General features: G+C 35.1%; 1 protein-coding gene across 4 annotated transcripts in view; it reads right to left on the bottom strand.

The window, feature by feature from the left end:
• Nucleotides 1-27,786, bottom strand: part of TRPC4 (transient receptor potential cation channel subfamily C member 4) — a 198,358-nt gene that overhangs the window by 114,550 nt on the left and 56,022 nt on the right. For all 4 annotated transcript variants that reach the window (XM_015070943.3, XM_027064725.2, XM_027064723.2 and 1 more), the window contains exon 2: nucleotides 26,806-27,210. In XM_015070943.3, coding sequence (XP_014926429.1) covers nucleotides 26,806-27,183 — 378 coding nt within the window. In that variant the 5' untranslated portion in view covers nucleotides 27,184-27,210. The remainder of the gene's footprint in view (nucleotides 1-26,805; nucleotides 27,211-27,786) is intronic.

Consider the following 27,786-nt stretch of genomic DNA (forward strand, 5'->3'; position numbering starts at 1 on the left):
TTCCATGCTTCACTTTCAAACCAATCTATGTGGTTCCGACCTCTCTCCTTTGCTTTATACATTATCTTCAAGATGCAACTCTTCCTCTTCCTTCTTGGGGTTCTAATGTTGCAAGTGAAGAGCGTACTTCCCAACATTAAAATAAATAAATAGGTCACTGTAGGTGCTAGGTAGCTATTACCTAAAAATGATTTTGATAGAAACATAGTTAAAAAAATTTTTTTTTACTTTTCCATTTGGCATAGTTAAGGACAGATGTGCATATCATGAGCATAATACTGTAGATGAAAAATCACACTATGCTTGACTTACTTTGGCTAAAGTAAAATCTATAGACATAAAAGCGTTACACCCAGGCAAATATATATGCATAAAAATTTATACTCAGATCACTAATAAACAAACAATACATAACATAAAAATTAAAGTTTTTCAAATGTTTGTTTTTGAGAAAGAGAGAGAGAGAGAAAGAGAGAGAGAGAGAGAGAGAAAGAGAAAGAGAGAGAGAATGAGCAGGGGAGGAGTAGAGAAAGGGATACAGAGGAACCGAAGGAGGCTCTGTGCTGACAGCAGACAGCCCGGTGAGGGTCTCAAACTCAACGAACCGCGAGATCATGACTGTTGGACACTTAAACAACTGAGCCACCCAGGCACCCACCATTTTTTAAAATATAAATTCAAGTGACTTAATGGCATATTTGACCCAGTAATCTACAACTATAAGTAGAACAGGCAATTAAAAGAGGCTCCTGAAACCAAGTAAATGTTTTTTTTTTTTTTATATTGCATAACTGTAAGATTGCTCTGGCCTTTCTTCTGTTTAAGCTTTATGAATGAATATTTGTTCAATGCTTTTTGGTCATCCTTACCATACCATTAGCTACATTATTTACCGAATCATTTATGGCACATAACATTAAAAGTGACAAATACATAAGGAAACTATTAACTCATAAATGGATTGCTTTTCTCAAATTTATCCAAATTCTTCACCCTGAAGTGATTCAGCACCAGTCCAAGGCATATAGTTTAAAATCTAGAGTGTGATATTCTACCCAAATATAGATATGTCTCTTTGTCACTAAAATAGATACTTTTGAACTATTAATACTGACATATACATTTCTAGGAGGGAAATTTATCCTAGAGTAACATCCATTCCAATTTAAGAGTATTTATTCCCTTAAATTAAGCATTATTAAAGTGGGTTGCATAAATTGAGTAAAAGAAATTTACTTATATAATATTATTTGGTGTATCCTAAATTACTAAGACTAAATATATCCACGTTCTAAATTGGATATATGCTTACTTAGTTATCTTGTGAATGTTTCTTAATATCTCTGCTATATGAAAAAGAATATCCCCTGTAACATGAAATTTCTATGATTCAGTCAATTTTTAAAAATTCCAGTTGATGGCACTTTAATAGAAAATGTATGAGGCCTTTTTAAAAGTGCTTCAATAAAAACTTGTTGAATTCTTTAGTTTCATCTTCCTTTGGAATCAATATTTTTTATCTAAAGTGTCAAAACCTACATTTTTTAAAACTCAAGATTATGAATATTAAATTTATCTTTTTCATATGCTCAGTCTAACTCAAATCAACAGAAGGGAGTTTCAACTTAGAGTTATGTTTAAAAATTCATTAAATGTCAATTATTTAGAATTTGAAATTTTCACACACACATACACACACACACACAAACCAAGTAGTTGTCAAATGAATGAATAAATGAATGAATGAAGAGATGGATGGATGAACAAATGAATGGTTAGGTTACGATCTTATCTAAACAAAGTCAACTTTATTTTAGGCCCATATTGATGCCTGGAAAGACTAAACAGAATTCAAAATTCTGTTCAGAAAAAATAACTCCCTTCGCTCCTGGTCTCAGCACAGGACCAGATAATGATTTATCGGTATGTTCACAGCTGATCGATAAGAGCAAAGATTCTTGTGCTTTCCACTACTTCTGAGCAGCTGAAAATTTAAAGACATTAATAGTTTGATCTGACATCTAAAGAAACCTTAATCCAGAAAATAGTTATAAAAAACAGCTTAAAAGGAATCAGGCACTATTATATACATATGGTTCTAAATCAAAGTTTCTTAAATTTTCGTGTACCAGAGTCCTTTGAAAATATGGAGCATCCTGTGGATGCTTATTCAGAAAGAATACTTCTAAACATAAATGCATAATATTATACAGTAAAAAGTATTTAAATATATTTAAAATCTATTTAAAAACTAATATGTGATGTAGTAACACATATTCTTTTCTATTAATGTGCTATATACAAAGACCTATTGGCAGGTAATTAGACTAATTTTGAAATAATCAGCATGTAAATATATCAAGTATATGTTAAAATGGTAATATGAGTGGAAAATATCTATGATTTCTACTATTGACAAAGACACAGAATTTCTAGCAAAACTAACTTTTTGGCCTATGTTCATAATCGAAGTAAATTATATATTCTACTTAGAAGTTAGTAAAAATAAAGATGTATTTTTTTCTCTCCTCGTTCACAGATATCCTTGAGTTTTATCTATTGCATCTTTAAGTTAAGAAGCTCTTCAAGTCTGACTTAATTAGAATTGGAAAGCTCAAATGAGAATTTTAACTGGAAAGCACTAACCAGAGAGTTGTTTTTAAGGAAAGGTAATTAGAGAATTTGAAGGACTTTTTGGAAAGAAAAGAAAGAAAGCATTATTTTTGAAATAAAAAAATTACACTTTTCATCTTAATTTCAAGATAGAATGTTATATGGTTACAAATGTCCTATAATGTCAAGTGGAACAAATAGATCACGACACACACACGTGCATGTGCGCACACATACATACACACAAAGATGTTTACTTCATGAAGGAAAATCCTGGTGATTTGAGGAGAAATCCAGAAGACTTAACGTGTAAGTAAATGATATTTAAGGGGAAAAGAGGGAACAGATAGAGAAAAAAATGACCAAAAATGAGCACAAATATCAAGGGAAATTTTCCTATTCTAAGGAAATGTTGAGTCTGGACACTGAGAGGGCTCATCAGGTCTTTGGTTGAAACAATGAAAACAATGACACGCAATTAGACACATCCTGCTGATATCTCAGACTTCCAAGTTTTGTTTTTTTTTTTAAGAGAAAGAATGTAAAATGATCGGTCTATAAAAATGAGTAGGTGACAATGGAGATTCAACTAATATCAAACTTCTTATCTTTTCTTATTAAAATCTGCAAGGGGGGGCGCCTGGGTGGGGCAGTCGGTTAAGCGTCCGACTTCAACCAGGTCACGATCTCGCGGTCCGTGAGTTCGAGCCCCGCGTCAGGCTCTGGGCTGATGGCTCAGAGCCTGGAGCCTGTTTCCGATTCTGTGTCTCCCTCTCTCTCTGCCCCTCCCCCGTTCATGCTCTGTCTCTCTCTGTCCCAAAAATAAATAAACGTTGAAAAAAAAATTAAAAAAAATAAAATAAAATCTGCAAGGGGCTCCTGGGTTGCTCTGTCCGTTAAGTGACCAACTTCAGCTCAGGTCATGATCTCACAGTTTGTGAGTTCGAGCCCCGCACCGGACTCTGTGCTGACAGCTCAGAGCCTGGAGCCTGCTTCACATTCTGTGTCTCCTCCTCTCTCTGCCCTTCAACTTGTTCTCTCTCTCTCTCTCTCTCTCTCTCTCTCTCAAAAATAACTACACATTAAAAAAATAAAATCTACAAGACATATCATTGTATCGATTACATAATTTTTGGTAAAAGATTGTGACTCAAGAACACCGCATCCAGCCAAGTTATCATCACTCTCCTGTTTGGATAAAAGACGCATGTTGTTATACTAGAATTCAGAAGGTACATCACTCATATATCTTATAGGAGCAACTTTTCCAGAAAGTATTGTAACCAAATATTAAGTGATTCACCTCCAGTAGGTAGGAAGAAATAGTTTGAGCAATGAGTCTTGCAATACTGGAGTTAATTCAAATGTCTATTTGTATGGTGCCTGGGGTTTGGTAATATAGTTAATAAGTAAGATACTTGAAGCAGAAGAGACAGAAAGAGACTATCCAAAAACAGTTTGGAATTCAGTTTTAAACTATTTCATTGTAACCTAGGAATTGGTGGGTAGGATTTGAGGTTGGAGAATAAAAAACAAAATAGCACTTTATTTTCCTTAGTCTCCTATAAACAACATAGGTCTTCCTTAATTTAGTTTATGTGTGTGTGGGACTCTTTTAATTAGGTGCAACTGGCCTGTTCATAATATCATATTAATATTATTATCATGAATAATAATAGTATTAGTTTTGCCTTCCTATTATTTTATACTTGTTTATTTTCTTGGTTTCAGTTCTTTTATTTTTTGAAAAAATTCTAATGTTATTTAATTAATTAATTAATTTTAAGTAGGCTCTACTCCTATCGTGGGGCTTGAACTCACAGCCTTGAGATCAAGAGTTGCGTGCTCTACCAACTCAGCCAGCCAGGAACCTCTACTTTTATATTTTAAATAAGAAATAAATACACCAAGAATTTAGGGGTTAACAAAGTAAGAAATCCTCTTCCAAAAAAAATCCCCAAAGTCAAAAGGAAAATGAAGATACAGTTAAAAATTCTCTAGAAAGGAGACAACCACAATAATTATTAGCAAGTTGAATCCAACAGGTTATGAAAAGAATAAAACCGTGTAAAAATAGTGTTTATTTCAGGAATGTAAATACTTTTGATTATCATTATATTTTTCACTATAATTCATTACTCTGTGTGTGTGTGTGTGTGTGTGTGTGTGTGTATAATTGCATGGACTCTGGAATCAGAGTGCCTGGGTTTACAAAGAGGTTTTACCTTGCACTAGCTATGTGGCCTTGGCCAAGTTACTGCATCTCTCTGTGCTTCACTTTTTTATCTGTATAATGGGCCAATAAAGTAGCTACTGTAGCACTGTTCTGAGAGATAGCAGGTTTTTGTGGTAAAGCATTTAGAACAGTGCATGGCCCTTGGCGGGAGCTTAATATGCATCTACCTGGATTGTCCATCCCTGAATCGGAACATAGGCTCCATGAGGGCAGGGACTGCGCAGGTTTTTCCAGAATGGCACATGAATAATAAAGAATGGCACATGAGCTAATAAATACTTACTGAATGAGTGAATGAACCTAGGAGTGGTGTAATGAAGTGTCTGCACAACTTTCAGTATTTTTTAAATGCGATGATACTGTACATGAAAGGGTGTTTGATAAGGATCCATCGCTGTTCCTAACTATGATAAAAAGTATTTACCAAAAACCAAGAGAGAACTTCCTGATAAAGAGTGAAAGTTTTATTAAAGGTCTATTAAAATTAAAAATAAATGAAATGTTTATTTTACCATTATTATTCAACATTTTGGAGTTTCTACCTAATGCAATAAGATTAGGAAATAAAATATTAGTAAAAATACTAAAACACAAATTTATCTCCATTTGGAATATTACATGATCATATATTTTGAAAAACTAAGAGACTCTAACAAGCATTAATAGCTTAATACAAGATTCACATACAAAAATCCGTATTTTCTCTATATTAGCAATGTAAGTTATAAATAGAACTGATTACATGAAGAATGAAAAAGTGGTCATTATTAAAGAGACACAATATACAAATTTATGAACAAAAACTGAATAAAAATTAATAAAACTTATAAGAAGAAATAATTAAATGGTATAGAGCACAAAATAAGATCCAAAATATAGGGAAATATTATGTTTCTGGATAGATAGACCTAATATGTTAATTAGGGCAATTGTCTCAAAATGAATACATACATTTAATGGCATTTCACTTAGGATATTTTTTATTTGTGCTATTTTATATATAACTTGATAAAATTATTTTATTATTTAATATGGAAGAATATGTATCCAATAATTACAATACTTATGAATTGGAGATTATGACACAAGAATATAGCAAGAAATATAAATTAGTTGAATAGAATTTTGAACAAAATTACTTCTTACTATGTATAGGAACTTCATATGTGAAAAAGTAGAATTTCTATTCAGTTGGAAAAAGTTGTTCATATATTACATGGCAGTGTAACAATTCTCTAACCAAATAAACAAAATTGTTCCCTATCTCATTTCATAACAATAAATTTCAGATGGAGTAAATATTTAAATGTAAAAAGAAAAAATGACACATTTAAAAAATATAGTTGTAGGGGCGCCTGGGTGGTGCAGTCGGTTAAGCGTCCGACTTCGGCCAGGTCGCGATCTCACGGTCCGTGAGTTCGAGCCCCACGTCGGGCTCTGGGCTGATGGCTCAGAGCCTGGAGCCTGTTTCCGATTCTGTGTCTCCCTCTCTCTCTGCCCCTCCCCCGTTCATGCTCTGTCTCTCTCTGTCCCAAAAATAAATAAACGTTGAAAAAAAAATTAAAAAAAAAATAAATAAAAAATAAAAATAAAAAATATAGTTGTATAGCCCCAGGGTTGGGGAGAACTCTTGAAGCAAGATTGGAAACACAGAAGAGTATACATTTTATTACACAATTTTTTAAGTGTATTTATTTATTTTAAGAGAGACAGAGAGAGTGGGGGGGGGGGTGGGGAGCAGAGAGAGAGAATCCCAAGCAGGCTTTGCACTGTCAGCATGGAGCCCAATGTGGGGCCTGAAATCACAAACCGTGAGATCATGTCCTGAGCCAAAACCAAGAGTAGGATGCTTAACCGACTAAGCCACCCAGGAGCCTGTTATTACACAACTCTTAAGTAGAATGGCCAAAGATACCATAAATAAAGTCATAAAATAAACCACAGTAAAACAAATTTGCTACATATGAAGCATATTCAATCTTCATATTATACAAAGAGAATCTATAAATTGAAAATAAAGTTACAAACAACCCAATGAACAAATGTACATTATAAACAAGTATTTCACAGAAGAAAATCAAAAGGTCAGAAACACTGGACAATTGTTCTCATTAACAGTCCAGGAAAGGCAAATTAAAACAATAATGAAGTACTTTTTCGTGCATCATACTGCCAAATTTAAGGAACTATGGCTACAGGCTCCCTCATTCATTGAAAGCTAGAAGAATATGAACGATAACAGCCTTGCTGGAAAGTATCTGGTGTTTACATAAATTCTGAGAACCACAGTCTCACTTGGAGGGACCTTTCCTACAGAGAAAGAATTACCATGAGAGTATTGCTTTATATTTATTTCATCATTGTTTGTCATTACCTGAACGTTTTCCAAACGAGAACAGGTTGAACAAATTGTGGCATATCCCTGTATGAAATATTACAATACCTTGGACATCTGAACTAGAATTAGTACTCTATGTACTAATTGTGGAGCGATTGCCCTGAGGTTTCATTTTGTCCTGCTGGAGAGCTGCCTCATAGTAATTTACATAAAGCCTCCTTATTTAGGTTCTTTAAACGTTAGTTGAGAATCTACTCTATATCAGACACTGTCCTTGGTATCACCTACTTATATCTTAACTACTTTTTGATAAACAAAGATATCCGTAGTTAGACCCAACTTTGTGTATTAAAATCTACTTTATACTCCACCCTCGCATGCAGCCTATGATCTAATTATTCCAATGTCACCTATGATCTAATCATTCCAACGTCAAATGTTCCATTTGTGGTTTTCTTGTTGGCTCCTATTCCCTCCCACTTACCAAATTCTGCCAAACATTCAAAACCCAACTTAGGACTCATCATGTCTTTTTTGCCCTTTTGCAAAACTGAACTGTCTTTAACCTGCCATTTTCTCTTTGCTTGGAGGCGGGGTAAAGGGAAGGTATTACAATTAATTTTTTACAAGAAGAGGGAAAGAGCCATTTTCAAAAAATGAGTTTGTAAGAAAAATAAGGAAGGGGTGCATATTACACCATTTCTGATTCTCTCATCTCCTTGAAGGGCTTGAAACTACTTACAACTTTACCTGAGCTCGGTTAGTGATATGTCCAGTATAAATAATGCAATATCAATAATTATCTTTACTTTTTTAGAGTTAATATTCATTTTACATTTTATTGGCTATATATTTTTACTATGGGCCTATTTAAAGTATACTTTAAATTAAAAATACCAGCAAATAGATATAGTTTGTATTGATTTGAGTAAGGGCATGAAGCACACAGTAAATATAATTCTACAATAACTTGGATGACAGATTTATTTAGAACCATGATACATACTTGGACCAAATGAACAAAGATATGGCAAAAATCATTTAGCTCATTGACACTATTAATAAAAATATGCTTGGAGTCTGATTATAGTGAGACAGGCAATAACTAACATGTATATAACTAACGAGCAATAACTTATCATGTGCCTTATCCTGGGCTAGAAGCTTTTCATACCTCATCTTAGTCGTTTTTGGAAGTGGCTGTTATTATTATCCACTTTTTACAAAAAAGGACAACAGGCCTTCAAGACATTAAATAGATTGCTCATGGTCACAAGGAAACCCAGGCAGCTTGACTCCAAGTTCTAAATTTGTAATCGATAGATTATCTGTCTGGTATGTAAGGCAGCTGTGAGATTCTGAAAATTGCTTAGGCATCAAGAGTAAGAAGATGTGCATTAAATCCAGCCTCAACCAGTTTTAGCTGTGTGCAAATGACAAAGTGGGCTAACTTCTCTGCTTTCCCTTTTCCCATGTTGAAATGTGGACATTTATTCAAGATATCTCTCATCTACAATAAGAACCGGAGACATATATATCAAAGCGTTTTCAAAGTTAACTCTCAGAGGATTGTGGTGCAGATGAAAAGTGAAAGCACCTTGAAACTATAAATCAAGGAATAACAGGAAGGGACCAGTGTTATGTGACAAGCCTAAGACTGTTCAGAGAAAGAGCAGATAACGGTCTTGTTCGGTTTTGCCACGTACATTTGCTTCTCCGCACATAAAAGCAGTCCCAATTATAGTGCTTGATTCATCAGAAAGGTAAAGTAGTCCTTTCCTAGCGGGACGGTTTTGCATGTGTAGACATCAAAGTTTAGTACATGCACTTTCTGTTACTGTAAACTTAAGCTGGGTATCTCCGAAGATGGCATGTGATCCCTTTTGTGCACTGCTACAGATAAATCATAAATAACTAATTAGTGTTATTTGCCTCTTTGATGAAAAACTGGAAAATCTGCTTCAACTCCTAAGGAGCCATCAAACAAATGGCAAGTGTAAATCACCACCACCTTGGGCTAGGTTTAATCGCTAGAGTAAGTAGGGAGTTATCATTACTAACTTCTCGATAGTTTAGTTCATAAACACCGTTTTTTAAAAAATTTTTCACATAGTGAGACAGTCATATATTTCCTTCTCCTTTGCTTGTTAAGGCAGTATGGGTTTTTCTAATACATTGGTGAAGATTTTTGCATTTATAATGTTTTTGATGGGACGTAATATTCCTTTCTCATGCTGCCTTCTTCTGGTTTTGATGCCAAAGTTATAGGAGTCTCATAGAATTAGAAATGTTTTTGAAAGATTGGAATAAGATATTCTTTGAGTGGTAGAACTCACCTGTTTTCTTGCATCATTCTTTCTTAAATATATTAACCTTTTTTTGTCTGTCATATTAACTTCAAATATGTTTCCAAATTTCAGTTTTTGTGTGAATTTTTACTATAAAAATGTTACCTGTTAGTTTCATATCGCTAATCAAATCTAGAATTTCAGTGTAGCCCAAGTACTAATTCATCCAAATAGGTCACCAATCTATGAGAATATATACATGCACACTGGGGTTTGTAAAGGCTACCTGTCTGCTTTACTTGAAAGCTCAGAAAATCTTGTCCACATGCAAACTCCTAGCCCTCATAAGAGATTTAATACTCACACTATATTTTAAATTAATTGCAATATTACTTATTTCGTCCATGTGGAATTCAGTTGTTATTTTATGTGTGTTTATCCCTTGATAGATTTTAAGTCTATTAAATATCACTGTGATGACTGTACAGGATTTTAATTAAAAATACACTGTAATTTACTTTATTGCATCCCTTTTGAATACATGGAAGAATGAGGGATTAAATACGAATATCGGTCTTCTTTGGTTCTGCTTTTGCTAAACATCGCTTAATTGCTTTCCAAGAGGATTCAGTTTCAGCAAAAATAAAAAGTGCTTGTCTCACTGGTATCAATGGAGTATAAAATATAGAAGACTACATAACTGCCTTACTGCCCTTTGCTGATTTATCATTTAGTGTTTAAATTATTTTTTATTATTTTGATCACATTTTGTAAGTTCTACTTTTCTATATATTTTTTTATTTTATGGTTTTATTCAAAATACACCAAGGAATACATACTATTAAATTATTACAGAGATAACTGTGAAATAAAACAAATCTTTCAGAGGTTACAAATCACACCAAGGTTAGTTTTCATTTTTTCTGTTTTATATTTTTCTTCCTTAGTTTTGTTTAAAGTGTGCTGCACATGAATGTCAAGTCCTGTGATTTTAGGTTCCAATGAAAGCTCCGTGGAGTAAAATATGTCTTAGTTTCTGTTAAATTTAAACAAACATTATCAAGCTTGCCTGTAATTGTCAAGTGGCCTGGGGCTCTTAGGACCAAGGACCATGGCTCTTGGGAATATAGCAGTAGATGATGCCCTCCAGGTTGGATGGGGGGTGGTGACAGGAATGTAGGACCAAAGGACTTGAATCTTCATATCTTAATCCACTTTGACTGATGAATATTAAATACAGGGAAAGCGAGGGGCGCCAGGGTGGCTCAGTCAGTTGGTTGTCTGACTTCAGCTCAGATGCCTTGGGCTCAAGTCTGATCTCACAGTTCCTGGGTTCAAGCTCCACCACTGGCTCTGTGCTGCCAGCTCAGAGCCTGGAACCCGCTTCAGATTCTGTGTCTCCTTCTCTCTCTCTGACTCTCCCCCACTCACACTCTGTCTCACTCTCTCTCTCTCAAAAATAAATAAACATTAAAAAAAAAAAGTTAAATAGAAGGAAAGTGGAAGTACAGGAGTAAGGTCTCACCAATCTAATATGGCAATATACCATTGTACGTTATTAATACTTAAATTTGTTTGAAGAATTTATGCTACAAGCAGAAAATTCACTCTCAGAGGCTCTTCTCAGTCACAGCACCTATTAAACAGGAAAGATCATAAAAAATGCCACATGGGTCCTTTTTTGGCAAGTGAGCCATGCAGCAGAATTACGTGGATCATGTGTCTTGGTGAAAACCATGCTGGTCCAAAATGCCAGAATGGCAACCAAAATGGTTCCCGTAAATGAGGAGAAGCAAAGTGGACACGGAGCCAACAGCTGAAGCTAAGAAGACATGAGAGGCTGGAAGTTAGCGGGGCCTTGCAGGGTCCTAGGTCTGAATGCCTGGCAGTTGCGATTGGTTACAACTGGGCGTGTGGCTGGACGCATTGCCTTAAAAGGGGCAGAGGAGATAAGGCTGAGGAGCCAGGTGCCCTTGGCTCCTGCACCGTCAGTGTGATGGCCTCCAGCACATCACCAGCTTCACTTTTAGAGTTAAGGGCACTGCCTGTTGACTCACAGGATCCCGTGACCTTAACATGAAGGTGCTTTGACAGAGTTGGTATGATTTACAATGTAAGGAGGAGAAAATAAGCTTTACTTCTATAATATTTAAAAATTAAGATAAAGATAATTACTACAATTGTTTTAATTTTTCAGTTAATAATGGGAAGTTAAACTGAAGAATACTAAGTGCAATTTTAGATTTAATTTATGAATACTAAAAGAATTGGCCTATCGAGTGGGTGTAAGGTTCCTAAATTTTATGTCCCTTTCATTCATTTTTAGAATAGCAAAATTGAATACTCCCAAGAAACAACTCTATATTTATACCTAAGCTGCCCATGTATTTAATAATTTCCTTCCATTGGCTGCCTTTTGTTGTGGTGGTGTCACAAGTATTATGATCTTTGAGACAAGCATTGACTTTTTCCTGTTACAATAGCTATACATCCTTATTGCTTAAAGATTTTTAAAATGTCAAAAGTACTTATTTCAAAAGTACAAAAGAAGTACTTTGTCAAAAAGTACAAAGAAATACTTTTTTGTCAAAAGTACAAAAGAAGAAAACAAAAACGCACCCTAAATCACACTGACCAGAGATATATGTTGTCCATACATATACATATACATATATGTGTGTGTGTGTGCGCGCACATGTGTGTATGCACGTACACATACACAGATATATATAGGAAAGAAAATATATATATTATGGAATATATGTATTCCAGAAAATTGGAAGTTGTCTCTCTCTCTGTATATGTATGTATATATGTATATATATATTTATATATATATTCTAGAATATTATGGCATTTATATATTCTAGAAGTGTACTTTAAAATTTTTTAACAATTACAGGCTTTTAGGGAAATATTGCAATCACTGGAAGTAAATCTGCATGCTTTACATGTAACTTTGACTTTTTGACTTCTCAGGATGTGGTGAGGCTCCTCAGAATGCTATACATCATTTAAAATCCTACAGAGCACTGTGGTGAAATAGAGACCAAATTAAAAAAAATCCTCCCAGCAAATTTCCTAACAAAGATATTAATAATCTTGTTTTCATTCTGAAAATGATCTGAGTATTTTACATTAATTAAGGCTTGCAGCTCTTTGATGTTCCATTTTATCTTGCCAGATTGTTCTCTGGTTAGTTTATTTTCATGAGTGATGATGGAGATTTTTAATCTGCCATAGTCATCAATCTACCATCAATTTGACAAACTGTTACTTAATACCAATGATGTACATAGTATTATGTAGCCGGTAGAAGAAAATAAGACCAGGATTTTATTTGGTTGGGACAGTAGTTTATCCCCAAGAAACACACTGGTATTTATAAATTTGAGAAGAAAAGTGAAGTACCAAGACCATCCCCATACAACAACAAAATGAAAAGTGACTTTGTTGTAAAAGACTCAAATGCAACATCAACAGCCAGTATGAGTTTTTATACGTATATAGCAGTTATCACATGATGAAACAAATTAGAAAAAAAGCTTCACTAAAAAGAATTAGCAAATTAAATTGGAACACAACATGCTTTATCAATATCACACAATCTATTTGTATAGCTAAGCATCTAGGTAGGATAAGGCCATAAAACCCTAGTCTTTCAAGATTAAAAATAAAGCTATAAAACTAAGCAGTGCTACCAAAATAACTTGTTTTTTAAAACTTCTTCTCTGAGATTGCATAAAAATAACTAAATTAACACCTGGGAAAAATCTGGAAATTGACAGTGTGAAGCTAATGAGAGAAGTCATGTCATCCATGTGGGCAGGGCTGTCTAGGTGAGAGAAAGTGATGGATGTCCTTCCTCCTCTGAATGGAGTGATGTCTTTATTCCACTCACAACTAAAGAAAATACCACTTAGATTTTTGACTGGGTGTTGAAAAAGGCACATGTAAAGGGAAAGAATCATTTCTTTTCTTTCCTCCACTGAGTTCCTTTAGCAATGAACTTGGATCTTGAGATGTAAGAAAGACCTTCAGTAATTTATGAGTTCTGTAGCAACCTAAGAGAATTCTTAACCTCTATTTTAAATGTGTCAAAAATAGATGTATATTAGGATACATGGAGGGACAGCATTTTACTAGAAGAAGAAAACAGTGGGGATTAATTCCTCATTTCTCATGCCTCAGGTGAAATATACAGAAGGAGCTAAAGTCAAAACAGACCCCCACTACAGAGCCAGTTACAGTATGAAAAATGACCTTCTCCTGCTTTCGGATCAGATTTTCTGTAACAAATGGAATGTATTAGCATCACAGTCATCTAAAAATATCATTTTTGTCATTTTGCTATAAAGTAAAAAAATAATCCAAAAAGTATACATCATACTGGTTTTTAAATGTTTGTTTGCTTTTTTTTTTTGGTAAGTTTTAATCTGAATTAGGTGACCTATAAAAGATGCAATTGTACCAGGTAATAAAATCAGGTAAAAATCAACTAATTTCATGGAAACTTATAATTTTATAGTTTCTTAACAAAAGCTCTGCTAATACTGCAGAGTGCAGAAACTGTAGTCTACTGAAAAAATAAAAAAAATAAAGTATGTAACTAATTTTTAAGTTCATATCAGATGTTTAAAACTATTACATATATTTTTAACGGCCTCAAATATTCACCAGATGGCAGTCTTTTCCTTAAATGTGGCCAAAAACAAATTTGATCTGCTTTATTTCATCTATTAAAAGAGACAAGTGACTTAGGTGAGCAGATAGCCTGCATTTATCTGACAATGTTAAATTTTAGTGCCTTCTGAAAACATACCCCTTAAAATATCCCTAAGGAAATCTGTTTATTCTTCTAAGGGATCACCTCCGATCATTTTCCTCTATCATAATTTTTTTCCTTTCCTTTTTCCTTATTCAGAGCGAAACTACATTTTATTTGATATATAATAACTTATTTATATTTATTTAGACTTAATTGTGGTTTTATAAGCGTGGTCCTTTTCCTCTCTCCTGACTTCTAGACCTCTCTGAAATAAGGGTCAAACTTCTTGGCTCGACCCAACCTCTCCTAGCTTCACAGCCCTCCTAACCATTATGGGGATATCCAGGAAGTCTTTCCCAAGAAATTTCATTACCAGAATTTAATAAGTTTGACTCCAGTGATCTACATCAGCATCTTTGAAACCTCATCATAACCTAGATATAGGATACAATGTGAATCTTTAGACATTGGTCAAATTGGCATGTTTGGTTCTTGAATGATGATGCTTCTTGGGCATGATGATGATGATAATGATATTACCTCAAATGTAAATACATTAGGCAGTTCATGTGAAGTATTTCCAATTTCTAATTCTCATAATAATTGTGAGAGGTACCCATTACCATTTTTTGCTTCATGTTAAAAACTCACCCTTGGGTCACACAAGCAGGAAAGGATGGAGGGAGGTAGGACTTGAATTCTTCTCCATCTGATTCCAAACCATGGAATATTTCCTCTTATGCAAAACAAGCCTTAAAACATTTATTTATATTTGCATGTGTTTCCTTATTCCACAAAATATTTCAGGTAGAATTAAAGTGATGTGTATGACAAATATTTCTATTTGTTTCTAAACAAAACCTGAATTTTAAGCCTGGCTTAAGAACAGATATTCTCAGTAATTTTTGGCAAGTTTCCTGAACTCTACGCTTCATTTTTCTCATACCTGTACCAGGTGATGTTTCCAGGAGTCAGTTTGTGTATGTGTGTATAGGTGGTGGGGGTGAGGATTATATCAGAATGCCCCTTAATTCCCCCTAATTTCAAAGGCAGCCTAGATCACGGTTAAGTAGAACATGGTATGGTAATGAAAAATTCAGCCTAAACAGGTGCTTCTAGGACATTTGACTTAATGAATACTACCTGCAAGTCAGGCATTAAGTTTAGGCTGAAAAGTACTAAATGGAATATACTTAAAGTGTACTTTTCTAAGACTGGTAATTTAAAGTCAGGCCAGAAGAAGCAAAGGTCCTCAGATAATAAAGGATTAATAGGTTCTGATATTCTAGAATAAAGTTTACAAGAGAGGTATGAGTTAGCAACATTTAATATGTACTTAACTTATCAAATAAAATTTTTAAAAATTTAAGCATTTCATAGGTAGAACTAATAGTTGTGTCTGCACAAAGCAAAAATATTTTATTTTGATTCCATTTAGAGTGAAGAGTATATCATACACAAAAAAATTCATCTCATATGACAATGTGTTTTAGACTTCCCCAAATCCACTGAGTATTTATACGCTTTACTTTGGAAATACAATGGTACTAGTTCCTTCTTTCATTAATGTTAAGTTTCTTCAATATTTGTGTCTTGCAAAGTCTCAAATGGGTATTTCTTCAACGTTAGGGGCACTATTCCTTTACTTTCCCAAAACTGCAGATGTAAAAGCAATTCAAAAATCCATATTGTACAGAAAACAAAATAGATGAGGATGCATATTATGTATTATTTACTTTTTATTTATCTCAAAGTGGCAGTTGATTGCTGAATTAGATTTCTTTAGGTCAAGGGTTTCTTTGTGATCATATACTTTTTAAAGTTTTTTACTTTGTGATCATATTTTAATAATATTTTGGTCACCGTAGGCAGCCAAGCAAACCTTAAAAATAACAGCCCTCCAGGAGAAAATACGTGATTGCTTTATTGAAACTTTGCTCACCCAAACCATTCTGCTAACTTTATTCTGTCTTTTCATCTTGAATTGTTCTCCTGTTGCTCTGCTGTGGGGAAATAGGTTCTACTTACAGAAATGGGTTAGAAAAAATTTAGGGAAGAAAGCCGCCACCACGGGGTGAAAGCACTCGAGGTGTGCTAGCGAGATATTGTAATGGGATCACGAGTAACTTGTTATATCACCTTCAGGAAATTACTTTCCATATGACATCAATATACAATTGTACGTCTATCACAAACTTCACTTGTCCCCCAGACCCTTTGCTTCTCACGTACACAAGTCAATGATTACTGTCTGATTGTTTTCTCCACGTTCACATATGTACGACCATTTTCTTCACATTCACCATGTGGGTAATATCTTGTAAGCTCAATAAATATAAATATGGAGACGAAACCCCTGTTCAGGGCTCTTGTCTCCTCCTGGACAGTAGCCTCCCTCGTATTCAATTCTATGTCTGCTCTCTTGCTGGACAAGAGAGAACTCCAGACTCAGTCTGTGACACTCTGCTACAGCGGAGTTGAAGAAGGAGCAGAAGCCAGTGATTCTACATCAAGAAGAATATGGTGATTCTATATTCCCTGGGCTTAGCACAAATAATAAATACCATAGGGTGAACTATACCAGATAACCTTTAGAATATCTTTCAAACCTAAACAACTATCTATGATTTTAAGAAAAACAGTTCCATTTTCCATTAGTTTTATTATAAAGGTGTGTGTGTGTGTGTGTGTGCGTGTGTGTGTATACACACACACACGCACACACACTGCTGGGTATTGTGAAATTCACCAAGAAGGGAAAAGTGATACATATTTTCAACATAATATTTTAGGCAGCAGAATGAATATTTTAAGCAGCAGAATGAATATTTTAAGCAGCTATCATGGTAGCAAACGAGAGGGACATTTTGTTCCATCAGGGTTTCACAATTTGTCTCACACATGAATGGGGAAAAGGATTTGTGTTGTCTGCAAAATAACTACCTCCAGTCTGGGAGGCGGGGTCCATCTCTGCACACTCCACCATCAGGTTCAGAGACAAGCTCGTCTCTGAGCCCTCAACCTCTGTGTCCAGCCACACACAGGGTGAAGCTGTGATGGGTGCTACTTGACTAGTCATCTTCTACACTCCTGTGAATATGCCCCTCTCACCTCTTCCCAGACATTTCTCAGTGCGCTCGCACTACTCCCTCATTACTGCCAATCATTTTTAAGGTATTTGTGTGTGTGTGTGTGTGTGTGTGTGTGTGTGTGTGTGTCAGAGAGAGAGAGAGAGAGAGAGAGAGAGAGAACAAGGGGGGAGGGCCAGAGAGAGAGAAGGAGACAGAGAATCCCCAGCAGGCTCCGCACTGTCAGTGCCTAGCCCAAGGCAAGGCTCGAACTCAAGAAACTTGAGATCATGACCAGAGCCAAAGTCTGACACTTAACTGACTGAGCCACCCAGGCAACCTCACTGCAGATCTTTTCCTGTGATAATTTAGGGGGAATTGAGGACATCATATAACCAGTTTTGTTAAATCATTAACTTCAAAGCATTTAAAATTGGATTAGGACCCCGGTATGAAGGAATTTCTGGATGCTTCTCTGGAGTCAGGACATAGAGAGATCTTTCTATGTTGCTCAAAGATCAAGTTGTACTCCTAGATTACACCATGTTCTAATGGGCTGGCTGAGCTTGCTGGATATCTGATGGCCAAAGTAACGAGGCACTTTGGCACAGAAAGAGTAAAGACCATGAAAACAGAAAAACCAACTCTCAGATCTCCCTTGGGAAAATTATTCAACTTCTCTGAGCTTCAATTTCCTGATATACAAGACAACAATGTAAAATGGTCTTAAGAGAATGCCTGGTACATTGAAATGCCCAATTACTGTTAACAATTTGTATGGTTATTCTTTGATCTACAACCACCATAGTAAAATGTAATAGAAATTTACAATGCATCTGAACCTATTTGCTTTCTCAAATTACATATTGGTTTTGAGGAAAATTATCCAACACACTGCTAACTGAGGATTCGCTGACATTTTGAGCAGGGGGTAATACACATAACATAAAGTCTAAATAAATGCATCATTATTTCTAATTTATACTTTATTCATCATGGTATTATTGTATTCAAAAGTCACACTTATATTTGATGATACTAAAATTGCTTCACAAGTAAGCCTGTATCTCCAAATCAAACAAATCTATCTACTTCCCCTAGGAAAATCCAGATACCAAGGAGGAATGGCATAATTAGGTTACACATGAGGGGTGAGGTTCCTGCAAAGTTAAATCCACTCCACTCATTCATGATCTCATTTAAGGGGGAAAAAGCTGTGGATTTAGTTGGTAAATTTGCAATTATGAATTTTTCTTATCTTGCAAAAACCACCCATTCCTTCTGGTTGGTTTGAGCATTCTCTCCGAAGGCTATATTCTGTAAACTGGCTCTCATAGGCTCCAGGCTCACAGTTTAGATTTATTGTCAAGTGTTTCTAATACATGATTCAAACAACAGTGACTTGGAACATTGATATATCTAGAAGTTAATTGATCTAGAAAATTACTGCAGAAAGAAAAAATTGTAGTAATGAAAATGAGAGTACTCTTTCTTCCTAACTGCTTGAAAAATTGGTCCTTAAACATTTAAAATTCCACACTACTTAAATCCTCATTTTATTGTGCTTCAGATATTACAGCAATAAAATTTTACTTACCTTGCATCTTACCAGTGAATAAGTAAATATAGTCGGTTGGAAAAGGAGGTATTTTTAAAACAGCTATGAGAAGTTCTAATCATATTTTTTTTATAATTCCCAATTATATTGACACCTTATCTATTTGGTTAATTATAATTGTTAAATGACTCACTGTTATTCCTTAGTGATTAATTTTTCAAATCACTATAATTAATTAAAGTCAATGAATATATGACTTACTGAGACATCATGTTATTATTTTTAGATTTAATCACAACATTTTTAATGGATTTGAGGGGGGGGGGGTTAATAAAAGTGGCTCCAAAGAAAGCTTTTCACCAAAACTCACATTTGAAAGATCAATTTCAATCTCTCTTATTTTTTTAAATAAGTTCTGAATTTTTAAAATGTTATTTTTGTTAATTTTTTGAGGGACAGAAACAGAGTACGAGTGGGAGAGGGGCTGGGAGTGAGGGACACACAGAATTGGAAGCAGACTCCAGGCCATGAGCTGTCAGCACAGAGCCCAGTGCAGGGCTTGAACCCATGAACCACAAGACAATGAACTGAGCTGAAGTCAGACGCTTAACTGACTGAGCCACCCAGGTGCCCCTCAGTCCTCTCTTAATTTTAACATAAACTCACTCTTCATACCAGCACTAACCCTTCACAATGCATTTGCTTTGGGGAATATGTAGTCTCTTCAATGAACATACATATTTTTAATTAAATTAAATGTAATAAGCATAAAATGATCTAATGGTACCAAGGTGGAGGGACTTACTGAGCTCTCTTAATGCTAGGTACTTCAGTGTGTTAACTAATGTTTCCAATTACTTGCTGAGTAAGGACTATAATCCTCCTTTTACGTATGAGAAAGTCAAGGCCCTAAAACCTAAAGGATCTGCCTGAGATTATAAAACAGGATTTATATCCAACTCTTTCTCTCTCTTGATTCTCTTCACTATATTTCACTCCTCTGTCCGAAACCAGAGAATAAGGGCTCCATTTTGTGTACCTTTACGGTGGAATGGAAATGTCTCAATGCTTGGAGTTTTGTTTAATTGTTTGAGGTTTTTTTTTTCCCCCACTTGATTTTTAGAAAAAGGCTAAAAGCCCTTTACTCTTGTGGGTTCCAAACATATTTAATGATGATGATGATGATTTGACTTTCATAGTAAGCGTGGTATGCTGAAAAGGAAGAGTAGGGGCATGTGGCTCAAAGGGATTATTTATAATTGGCTGGTCCTCGAGAAGAATAAAATGTCAATGTAACTATGGAAGTTAAATGGTGCATTATTTTATGAGTCAGAATGACCAGTTAGCTTATGCTACATTGTCATATTAACAGTACACCATAGTCTGTCTTTTAAAAATTCTTCCATTTGGGACAGAATTATTCATATCTCTCATGATTGCCATTTGCCAGCTGACTAAACACAATCTATGCTCCATGTTAGATTAGCTTTCAAACTCCCTGCTGTGGAATAATAAGACTCAATTTAATTTTTAGACTTCCAAAGTGCTTGTTAATAAAAATACTTTATATTGGTTACTACTTTACATCATAAAAAGACTTCAAATTGGTTACTACTTTACATATTAGGGGATAAATTTCAGCTTTTTCTTTCTAATGGTAGATTCAGACAATATTGTAGACAACCTTTCTGTTGACAGTCTAGATCAGAATAGAAAGTAAAATTGATGAGTTATCTACTATGTCACACAACAGGGTAATAAGTATTTTTGAGGGAGAACGTCTTTAATACTTTACTGTATTTCTCTCTTGCCCGTTTTCCTCTCAATCTTGCTCTCCCTGAATTTTGATCATTCCTAAGATTACAGTTACGTTTATATGTAGGTTCACTTGCTGTCAATATCCAAGCTGTAATAAAAACAAATAGGAAGGGTAACCTCAATTGGTTAACTACCAAGGAAGGTAAATGTGTTCATTCTGTAAGGGGCAGCTCTGAAGACTAGGGCATAGAGTGTCTTAGCGTACATCTTCCTTTATCAGGCATCAACTGAAGTTCATGGGACTGCAAGAAGGCAAATTACTTATTCTAAAGCCCAATGAGGAAAACAAAATTAATGCAAGAGTTCAAAGTCAACTTTTCAGGGTATCTATAGTCCTGAGGGAGAAAGCAAATGGTTTCTATCTGAGAATTTTAGATTTCTTTTAAGAATAAAGTTCTCTGCCCAGTAGCCAGAGATATACTTATTAGTACTGATATCAACTGAAAAAACTATTCTTTATTTTTAGTCAGCGGGGCATATTTTGGGTTGGATGTATATTTGCATGACATACTACTGCCAATATCCTATTTCAGACCCTGATTTTCAGATCGCATAATAGGCACTGTTTCTAAAGTCACAAGTTGTATTAGCAAATCTACTGAAACTATTTTTAAAAAGTTCCTGTACATGCACTGAAGTAGAAAGTCAAAGAGTGAACTGAATTAAATTCTCCTTTGCTCTCTCTGAGTAGGGTTTCGATGATTGCATTTTTCAAATGAAAAAAAAAAGTCATGCACTCTAGAGGGTAAATTGCTAATGCTTAATTTCATCTTCGTTGCATATGTTGTGTCATTAACATATATACTTGTTAACAAGAAGGCAGATTATGGCATAATACAGTAATAACCGTATATTATGCTGTTATTATATGTTACCTTATAAAATACCTTTATGCAATTTGAACACCACCAGACTTTAAGAAGCAAGTAAATAAATACTATGATTCTAATTAACAGCCAAGAAAACCAATGTGCGGAATGATTGGGAGATCTGTCCTCTTAGAGAGTGGTGAATGGGGCTGGAAGTCAGCATCTCTATCCCTCAGCCCTGCTCCTTCCCAGCACTTTATAGCTGCTAATGACTTTGTTATTCCTTAGTATTTATTGAGCATCCAAATGAGAAATGATATTATAATATTCAAGATAGAGACACAGCCTGAGTATAGAGATCTAGAGACTCTTGTAAATTTATCTAACTCATATCCCAAACTAGGATAATTAATGATGTAAATGATTCCCATTCAAATTGTTGTAGTGCCTATAACTGGGAAGCATATAGTTATCTTTCATGACTCCTGAGTTCCAGCACTGATATTTCCTGCTTTTGTGATCTGGAACATGTCAATTTTACCTTTTTATTCCTTCATTTCTCCATCTATAAAGGGGGATAACAATAGCACCTACCTTCATACAAAACTCTTACCACAGTTCTGGGCATAGTGACAGGCTTGATGAATATTGTCTAGCATTATTACTGTTTTTATAATTATTATTTTTATTTTCACCATCATCATTCAGACTATCTCAAAGTTCATTGCCAGCTATGAACCTGGCATAGGTACACATGGGTATGTACTATGGGTACATACTGGGAACGTCTTTCCCTCTTTTGTAAAATGAAGTGATTGGGTTAGATAATCTCCAAGATCTCCCAAAGTTATAAAATCTGATATTCTTTTTAGTAGAGCTCTAAAACAAATTTCTTCAACTGAAGTACTCCAGGCTTAACTGTTGAACTAATCAGTAATGTTTAGGAAATTTTTTTTTCCCAAAGAAGGGAAAAATATAATAAACATATTAGTGAACCTGGGAGACTCTCATATATTAAATATCACGTAATCATTAGTATTTAAGGACATTAATTTAAATCTCCTGAAACCCAGTTTGGCACAGTAGAGTTCAATACCTAACATACGATATACAACCACAGGCATTTTCTAACTTTCCACTTCCTCTAAGTAAGTGGTTCTTACAGTGCTGTCTCCAGACCAGCAGCATTACTATCACCTGAGTACTTGTTGGAAATATAAGTTCCAGGGTCTCATTCCAGACCTGCTGGATCAGAGACTCTTGGGGTGGAATCCAGCAGTCTGTGTTTTATTAAACCCTTGCAGTGATTCTAATGATGCTGAATACTGAGAACCACTTTGTAAGTGAAGAATGGAAGAGAAAGCTCTGTTTCTGATAAACGTTTACTGAAGCAGTTGAAAGTGTAATTGAATGTGGCCTTGAATCTGGCCTTAGATGACGTCAAAGAGAAAGGTCTGCTAGAAATAATTAAAAGTCAAGTAACCAATCAATTGGCTCAAAATGGGGCTAAAAAGTCACTCTCAATTATTCCCTGCAGAGAAGTAAGGTACTCAGAAGGTTAAAGAAAAGTCCAATAAAATTACCAGAGAATATCAGAGTAATTGTAGCAAGGGAGCAGTCTACATGAGAACACATAACGTTCCGTCTTCTTGCTTAGTGTAGAGAACCACACATTCTCTATGCTGTCTACTAGATGAAAGAAATTAAGTATTACTCTTTATACTTTGTGATAATAAAATAAAAACAAAACATTAGAACTCAATACCCTGATTAATGTTGGTCTACATTAAATGTGGAAGGAAATATTTAATGATCTGTGTCCATCTATTTATCTAGCACAACTGAAACATCTTCATTAGATGCTGCATTGAGACAATCTTTTAACAGGCTAATAACCACAAGCATTTAAACAATTTATAAAGGCAAGAAGAGAAAATCAATGTCAGAGCGATAGGAAAAGAGATGACTTTATTTGTCTCAATGTCCTCACTATCATCTATGTATCAACCCTAGACCACTTTCTTAAGTCCAAAATTTCAAATTGCCTCCTAGATGTCAATTTCAAGAAAATAAAAACCGAGTATATCCAATCAGGTTCCATAGACTATGTCCCATAGTCTCTATCCCAGTGAATGCTGTTAACTTTTCCCAGGTATATATCCTTGAACACCCTTCCTCCTTCTTCTTCAGGCCCTTCTCCTGCCCCCTTATGCCCTCTACCCACTAATAGTTTGTATTTACCAAATCCAGTCAGTAGAATTCATCATTACCTGAGGATTTATTTCTCCTTCATCTTTTCCATTGTGATGATCTTTTTTTCATATCCCCGTGATATTTTCCTGTTTCTTTTCACAACTAGATCTTAAGACTCCAAAGAACGGGGACAATGTCTGCTCCCTAGCGCCCAAGACAACAACACCAGGCAGAGTAGGCGTATGCAAATTATAAATTGTTCCCTGGTGAATGTACACAAACTAATCTGAAAATCTCATGGCCCCTATGACTTCAGGATGCCATCACACACAGCATCTTGTTCCAGAGAAAGAAATTAATCTGTGAAAAACTTACAAAAGAAGAATATATTTCCTAATCCACACCTGTCACATTTTAAGTTCTTAAGTGTTCTAATAATCACATTTGTATAATTTTTATATTATATCCTCTTTCTTGACCCATTTTAGGACAAATTCATCTTTTTTTTTTGCCTAGTTGGATACTATTGTTTTCAATAGTATTAATATTTGGCTTTAGGGACCTCAACAGAATTAATGGCAATGTGTTCCAGAGTCTTCGGGGGGATAACCATGAGACTAGAAATTAGACAGATTATAATGATACACAAAATGGCTTACAACAATCATAAGAATCATCTAAGCAATTACAATTTATAAGAGAAAGGATTCCTGTCAAGAACATATTTGCTGCATACAACACACTGATTTATGGAGGCTATTATTCCAAAAGATGTTGGCTGTACCTAAGTGATGTAGTATCTAAGTAAATCACAGATAAACAGCCAAGCTCTAAAGGGATTTACTATCCCCAGCCCCCCAGCCTGGACAACATCTTTTGCGTGCTACATTGTATACATTTTATGTTCTCACAACCTCACTTTCATTGTACAATGTACCAGGAACTCTAGGGGTAGGTTGGATTTGCTCTTTCAAAATTACAAAGTTCAAACAAAAAGATACATTTTTTTTTGTTTATTCTCAGTGCCTTCACCCAGGAGGAATTCTAGAATGTACAAATAGAAAAGGAAAATTCTTGGCCAGCAAACAGATACAAGAGAAATCTTCCAGAAACACATGGCCTGGGATATTTCTGACTCCTGGCACACTGCAAACCTTTACTGCCTTTTGTTAATAATCAGGGTTCAGATCAAGTGCCTGGAAGGAGCCAGGACCTACTTGTGAGACTAGTTTAGCTCAGAAGTTGAATATCTTCCAACAAACACTCTCATAATAGCAGATATCTTCTCCAGACACCAAATTACTCTGGCCAGAACAAATGTCATTTGCTAAAGAGACACTGAAATGTATGGCCAGTGTTCTCTAAAAAACAGCACTAAGGTTATTTAGTAATAAATGTAAAGAATGCATTTAAGGACAATTTTGTTCAATAGATTTGTTGCAATTTACAATGATCCAAAAAAAAAAAAGTTAAACCATTAAAAAAAAAAAAAGATCCAGACCACCGTCGTGACACCTCTCTTATGGTCGCCTATATAGACCAAAAACAAGAGGGTGTACAATATAAGGCCATTGTTATTAGAAACGATAGGCTATGATTGCAGAAGGAATTTCAAAATCACAGGGTGACTGAAGAAGTAGCATCTGAACTTACACAGATGAAAACAGACTTCTACTCACTCCTAGTTGTGTCCTGCACTCTCTTAGTGGTAAAAACCTGGGATATAACATATATCTTTAGGTGTTACCATTACCTGCCCACTTCTGTCCAGGTGAAAGGACAGACGAAACAAGTGAATTTTCTACCAGTAAAATGTTAGCAGTATGATGGAAAGGGAACACACAAACAATTGGATATAAAACAGACAACAAAAAGCCAGTAACCCAACAAGCCGAGAAGTATTGTCCTTGTGGAGTGTGGCTTTATGAAGCTTAGGTTCAGCCGAGGGGAAGTGGTGGGCATGCATAAAAATGGACCATAGAACACAGCGAGACCTTTTTCCAGCCATGAAGTTTTCTACAAATAATGGCGAGCATCCTGATAAAAGTCCTCCAGGAGAGCAGATATAACAGTAGCCACAGCAGAATTTGCTTTAAAAGAATGTAACATCTCCTAACAGTCTATCATTGGCAGAGCTTGTGCATTATCCAATACGGCAGAAATCGCTAGAGTGTAATAACACGTTTTAAGATTTTACTTTAAAAGACACATTTTGAGTCACTACAGTTTGTGCAATGTCTTTGCAATTAGTCTATTAGACTTGATGCAGGGAAGTGAAGAGTTCAGTGTGAGAGGAAAAAGGATCAAACAGACAATTCAGATACAGGGCAGTGACAAAGGGAAGAATCTAGACAGAGAAAAAGCAGATTTCTTGTTTCTGTCCATGATTTCTTCACTTCCTTAGCTGTTAAAACAAACAAACAAACAAAAACAAAACCCAAACAACAAAAAAACAGGAAGATAGGGAAAAAAACACCCCACAAATTGTATGTAGAATTGTGTGCCTTTTTAGTTTATTTTCTACTGATGACACTAAGATATAGCTACACTTTGGCATTGGTAAATTTAATACAGTTAAGCCTATAGTCAGAGTTTAGTTATTTTCTAACAATCCTTTTTTTTTTAATTTGCCTCAATTTAAAAGAATCCACTAGAGTTTGCTAATGCACAGTATCAAAATTAAGTGATAGAATTCACTTTCGCAGTAAGATGCAGAGTCCCAGAACAGGCAAACAAATTAAACAGGAAAAGAGCAAAAAGAATTCAGCCGGTTGCTGTAGAAAGTTGAAAAATGAAAGAGGAAAAATAGCCACACACACAGAGTGAGCCCCAACAGCATTCTAGGCTGAGCATTACATAGAAATGTTTCCAGTGTAAGGGAAGCCAACACAGGCCATTTTGTTTTGCTTTTGTTCTCACTCAAGGTCTGATTTGCCAAGCAGGGGGTGCAGGTGCTGGTGACTGTTGGTGGGTAGTAAGTGTGTATCTACCAGTAATTGTCTATCACAATAGTTCTGACTTCAATTCTTGTAATTCTTAAAATCTGGGGAGAATTTTAACATCCACAGAAACCTTCTGCAAGTAAAATATATTAAAAATGGTGCTTTTAAACATACCTGTTTTTCTCCACTGGGCTTTTTGTGATTCAGTAACAGCTCAACAGCTCCAACAACTTCTTTCCTAATAGCGTGTAATAGAGCATCTCCAACATAGACATTAAAGCTTAAAAGTAGTTCGATGAGCTCCAAGTTCTCATTTTCAATTGCAATGAGGAGAGCAGTTCTTCCAAGAGGATCAATGCAATTAATATTGATTTTAAAATAAATTTCAGCTTCCTCCAGGGATTTCTTGACACTTGCATAATCTCCCTTTTCCACAGCATTTAAGTAGGCTTTCTCTGATGGTGAGAGTTCGGATTCCGCTCGGACTATCCTTAGAGGGATGCGATCTCTGTAGGGGGCATTCACATTTCTTTTGTAATAGAACTGAGCCATGTTTCATGCCATGCTATTTCCTTGTCTCTGAAAGTGCAAACAGAACCCCCAAAAACACAAGGATTAGTGCTAATACCCTTTTTAATCAGTATGTGTCACACTTAACAACTAACTGTAATGCCAATAACAACAATTATACCATCATTCTGTAATCGATTTTTTTCCTCCTTAAACAATGCAAATAGGCTTAATAATTATTCAGTTATCTAGAAATGCAAGTTACAAAGTCCTAGTCTAAAAGGAATAAAAAATTGGAAAAGTTACTTTAAAAGTGGCATCTGTCAGAGGAGGTACCTGTAATTTTTGGAAATTATTTACAAAATTTATCGTAAATATATACAGTTTTTAACAGAGAACCCTGAAACTTAAAGGTTGTATCTTTGAGGTCCTAAAAAGGAACCAGGGATATTCAAATGTATCATTCACTATCAATTTTGCTAAACATATAGATGCTATTGAAATTATGAAATATCACTATCTTAGTAAAATGCTTTTCATGTGTAATGTATCTATTCTTAATGTCATTAAGTACTGACATCAAAGTTAATATGAATTGATGATATCAATATCAATGAAATATACTGAGCCTGATGAGTATAACTG

Source organism: Acinonyx jubatus, chromosome A1 (assembly GCF_027475565.1).
Source record: "Acinonyx jubatus isolate Ajub_Pintada_27869175 chromosome A1, VMU_Ajub_asm_v1.0, whole genome shotgun sequence".
Classification (NCBI taxonomy): domain Eukaryota; kingdom Metazoa; phylum Chordata; class Mammalia; order Carnivora; family Felidae; genus Acinonyx; species Acinonyx jubatus.